Raw genomic sequence first — 5,139 nt, 5'->3', positions numbered from 1 at the left:
TTAGAGAAGGCAATGGCACCCCACTCCAGTACTCTTGCCTGGAAAATCCCATGGATGGAGGAGCCTGGTGGGCTGCAGTCCATGGGGTCGCCAAGAGTCGGACATGACTGAGCGACTTCACTTTCACTTTTCACTTTTATGCATTGGAGAAGGAAATGGCAACCCACTCCAGTGTTCTTGCCTGGAGAATCCCAGGGGCAGGAGAGCCTGGTGGGCTGAGAGACTCTGTGGGGTCACACAGAGTCGGAGACGACTGAAGTGACTTAGCAGCAGCAGCAGCAGAGTAGTATTTAACTGGACATTCGAATGAGTTCATTTATGATTGCATAATACTATTACATTATTCCAAATTTTTAGTTAAGCTTAAATATAGATTACCTTGGCTATATTACCAGTATATCCTGGAACCAAAGTAAGATGGTTTTCCTGTTCCCACAACCCACTTAATTGCTGTTTTAAAATCTGAATATTTCTAGGAGAAAAAAAGAAAAAAAAATACAAATATAATAAGTTATAGACTTTGGTAGCTAATACACTTCATGAAAACAGCTTTAAAATTTTCAAGTCTTCTTCAGGATAAAATTATACCATTTGAAGTCAAGCAACTCTTTAAACTAGTTCATGTCAATCATGGAAATTAAAGGTTACTCAGGTGTTAAAGCAAGTAAGAAAACAATGAGGTATTTGGGACATTTGGACATCCAGTTCTTGGGTATAAAGTGGGGAAGTCCTGAGAGCCTAGAAAGCAAATTATGGACTGAAAGGAAACTGTTGGGATATATATATATTTTGTAGTTTCATGATAATCTGGCTCCTTTGGTAGAACACCCACATACTTTCACATCAAGACAATACTCAAACTATGATTATAATTCAGTTTTTAGAACTGTAATCATCCACACTGGATTCTTACGTTAATGTCCTTTGGCTATCTGGTCCAGAGAGCCATAGGACGCCCCCAGGATGACTCCATTCCTGGGTCTCAATTTTACTCCACCAAAGGTCATCTCTTTTTCTCTCACTCCTTTATAATGGATATAAAGGTTTTGTCTCTCTCACTCCTTTATAATGGATTTAAGTCTGTGCTTTTGCCTCCCAAAATATGTATAACGGATGTAAGTCTGTGCTTTTGCCTTCCAAAAGGGTATGGTTCTGCCAGAACAATAGACACAGGGGGTTACTGGGCTCTGGAATTCAACTTTCACATGTAACATTCCAAAGATGAATAGTATCCCAATTTATTATTTCTCTGAAAATGAAGAGAATAAGTATTATATACTGACAATCTGCTTCACTGACTATGCTAAAGCCTTTGACACTATGGATTACAACAAACTGCGGACAATTCTTTAAGAGATGAGAATAACAGACCACCTTACTTCCCTTCTTAGAAAGCTGTATGCAGGTCAAGAAGCAGCATTTTGAACCAGACATGGAAAAACAGACTGGTTCAAAACTGGAAAAGGAGTATGTCAAGGCTGTATACTGTCACCCTGCTTATTTAACTTCTATGCAGAGCACATCTTGCAAAATGCCAGGCTGCATGAATCACAGGCTTCTGGAATTAAGATTGCCAGAAGATACACAGATGATACCATTCTAATGGCAGAAAGCAAAGAGAAACTAAAAAGTCTCTTGATAAAAGTGAAAGAGGAGAGTGAAAAAGCTGGCTTAAAATTCAACATTCAAAAAACTTAAGATCATGGCATCTGGTTCCAATACTTCATGGCAAATAGATGGAGAAAAAGTGGAAACAGTGGTAGAGTTTATTTTCTTGGGCTCCAGAATCATTGAGGATTGTGACCGCAGCCCAAGAAATTAAAAGATACTCACTCCTTGGAAGACAAGTAATGACAAACCTAGACAGTATATTAAAAAACAGAGACATCACTTTGCTAACAAAGGTCCACATGGTCAAAGCTATGGTTTTTCCAATAGTTGTGTACGGGGTGAGAGGTGTACCATAAAGAAGGCTGAGCGCCAAAGAATTGATGCTTTCGAACTGTGGTGCTGGAAAAGACTCTTGAGAGTCCCTTGGACAGCAAGGAGATCAAACCAGTCAATCCCAAAGGAAATCAACCCTGAATATTGACTGGAAGGACTGATGCTAAAGCTGAAGCTCTAATACTCTGGCCACCTGATGTGAAGGACCAACTCACTGGAAAAGACCCTGATGCTGGGAAAGACTGAAGGCAGGAGAGGGGGGTGACAGAGGATGAGATGGTTGGATGGCATCACTGACATGCGTTTGAGCAAACTCTGGGATACAGAGAAGACCAGGGAAGCCTGGAGTGCTGCAGTCCATGGGGTTGCAAAGAGTTGGACACAACTTAGCAAATGAAAAACTGATAATCATAAAATAAAATTTCCTGAAAAAAAAGTCTTTAGTAACATGAGTTTATCTTTAAAGGTATACTCACCCATCGTTCATAATTTCTGTTTTGGATGATAGTTCTGACCACCACCTTTTAATGACTGCTTGAAGCCAGTTTAAACCAACTATTATATATCTGAAATGACATTTTGTTACAAAATTCAAGTGTTTTCATCCAAGAAGCCTTTAGAAAAGATACTCTACTGATCTCAAAAAAATACATACACACTGATTAAAAAACACACAGATACATCTTTAAAAATTAAATTTTCACTACTTTCACCAAATTGTATTTTATGTAACATGTTTATAGATAGTTTTCTAATTGTTCTTTAGTCAGTCTATATTCTATATACAGAAACCATGTATGTCTCAGGGAGCTCAATCTACCATTATGTACTTGTAAGGCACAAAATCAAGGATGTTGAAACAGAAAAATGAATTGAGATTCAGATTAGCACTTACTCTTCAAATCTGCTTTTAAGTAGTGACTTTACTAGAGGCAACAAATCTACACAGCAGCCAAGTGAGATATACTGTTTTTCCTCCTGTAAACTAAAATAAATAAATACTAAGTTATAAAATATGAACAGGTTGTACTCTGTTCTTCTTTAAACTTCCTTTTTTTTCTGAAAAATAGTCTTCTTACCTATTGGTGAGCACGGGAAGGCAATCCACCACAACTCCAAGGTCCTCTATCCTATGGGAACAAAACTGCTTAGACAGCTGATTTCTTTATTTCCTTTCATATTATAACCATCACACTGCTTTTAAGAAATTTAATCCTCAACAAATGATCTGAGTGTCTATGATGAGTCAAGTGTTAGGGATACAGCAGTTATCAGAGAGACAGGGCTTGTATTTCAATGCATGTGTGAGTATGGGAGGAGGGGTGGAGAGGGCAGCAACAGACAATAAACAAATGAAGTACATAAAGCATGCTGACTGTGAGAAGTACTGTGGGTAAAAATAAAATGGAAAAGAGGGACAGAGAGTGAAAAAATATACATATTTAAATAAGGTGGTCAAGGAAGGCCTCACCAAGGTAACATTTGCGAAGACTAATACAGTGAGAAGGTAATAGTTAAAATTTTTACTGAAAGGAAATTTTTTAAAAGGTTGGTTTTTGCATAATGGTATCTCTTAGTTTTATAGATAAGAATCTTAGTCAGAGAAGGTAAAATGTATGTTCAATATGATAAAACAAATGGTTTTCTGTATTTTGGTTACTTAGACTATAGATAAATATAATTTAAAACATATTGTCACTATGAAGCTAAACATAGGAAGTTTAATTTTAACCAGTATAACATAAAAAAGAGGAGATAATACACTGGAAATTACTTTTACTGAACAAAACCATTAAGGGTCACACTTACCTTACTAAATATGCTACAAGTTCACTAATACTTCTCTTTCTCCAGAAAGTTAAAGCTACATTCAATCTCAAGTTCCTGCTGAACAAAACCTGTGCCATTGTTTCATGGTCCTGAGAAACCTGAAAGGCAGTAATCTAATTTGTTAAAAAGCACATCGAGGTATGACATAAAATCGTCTTTTTCAATTAAATCATTCTGGTAAATGTATTTTAAAATTAAGCAAAGGTGATTCCTTTTACTAGCCCACAAAAATAAATATTGCAGCGAACATAGTAAACATATGATTTGAAACAATTTAGGACCTGTATCAATACTCTTTCTTATTTGTTACTATTTCCTTTTAAATCTCAATAATTCAAAGAATAAATTATTTTTACTCACCTACAAACCTAGGATTTAATTTATAATGTGAATGAAAGGAAAAGGTAACCATACAGGCTAGTCATTATCAACTAAATAGGATGAATAGGGAATCACAAAAATTCAGTTTTATGACAAGATTTAAATTCATTCTTTTCTATATAATTAAGGTAACATATTCCTGGATCATCGAAAAAGCAAGAGAGTTCTAGAAAAACATTTATTTCTGCTTTATTGACTATGCCAAAGCCTTTGACTGTGTGGATCACAATAAACTGTGGAAAATTCTGAAAGAGATGGGAATACCAGACTACCTGACCTGCCTCTTCAGAAACTTATATGCAGGTCAGGAAGCAACAGTTAGAAGTGGACATGGAACAACAGATTGGTTCCAAATAGGAAAAAGGAGTACGTCAAGGCTGTATATTGTCACTCTGGTTATTTAACTTATGTGTGGAGTAGTACATCATGAGAAACGCTAGGCTGGAAGAAGCACAAGCTGGAATCAAGATTCCCGGGAGAAATATCAATAACCTCAGATATGCAGATGACACCACCCTTATGGCAGAAGTGAAGAGGAACTAAAAAGCCTCTTGATGAAAGTGGAAGAGGAGAGTGAAAAAGTTGGCTTAAAGCTCAACATTCAGAAAACTAAGATCATGGCATCTGGTCCCATCACTTCATGGGAAATAGATGGGGAAACAGTGTCAGACTTTATTTTTTGGGCTCCAAAATCACTGCAGATGGTGATTGCAGCCATGAAATTAAAACTCCTACTCCTTGGAAGGAAAGTTATGACCAACCTAGATAGCATATTCAAAAGCAGAGACATTACTTTGCCAACAAAGGTCTGTCTAGTCAAGGCTATGGTTTTTCCAGTGGTTATGTATGGATGTGAGAGTTGGACTGTGAAGAAAGCTGAGTGCTGAAGAATTGATGGTTTTGAACTGTGGTGTTGAAGAAGACTCTTGAGAGTCCCTTGGACTGCAAGGAGATCCAACCAGTCCATCCTAAAGGAGACCAGTC

General features: G+C 37.0%; 1 protein-coding gene across 1 annotated transcript in view; it reads right to left on the bottom strand.

Moving 5' to 3' along the window:
- Positions 1–222: 222 nt before the first annotated feature.
- The window catches only part of KATNBL1 (katanin p80 subunit B-like 1), a 14,203-nt gene continuing 9,286 nt past the window's right edge, over positions 223–5,139 (bottom strand). The window contains exons 4-8 of the mRNA XM_010844170.1: positions 3,754–3,872; positions 3,024–3,074; positions 2,840–2,929; positions 2,421–2,510; positions 223–472 (exon numbers count right to left, since the gene is read on the bottom strand). Of these exons, the coding sequence (XP_010842472.1) occupies positions 364–472; positions 2,421–2,510; positions 2,840–2,929; positions 3,024–3,074; positions 3,754–3,872 (459 nt within the window). The 3' untranslated portion in view covers positions 223–363. The remainder of the gene's footprint in view (positions 473–2,420; positions 2,511–2,839; positions 2,930–3,023; positions 3,075–3,753; positions 3,873–5,139) is intronic.

The sequence above is a fragment of the Bison bison genome, unplaced genomic scaffold, assembly GCF_000754665.1.
Source record: "Bison bison bison isolate TAMUID 2011002044 unplaced genomic scaffold, Bison_UMD1.0 scf7180017864197, whole genome shotgun sequence".
NCBI lineage: Eukaryota > Metazoa > Chordata > Mammalia > Artiodactyla > Bovidae > Bison > Bison bison.
This window is presented reverse-complemented; position numbering and strand designations above follow the sequence as displayed.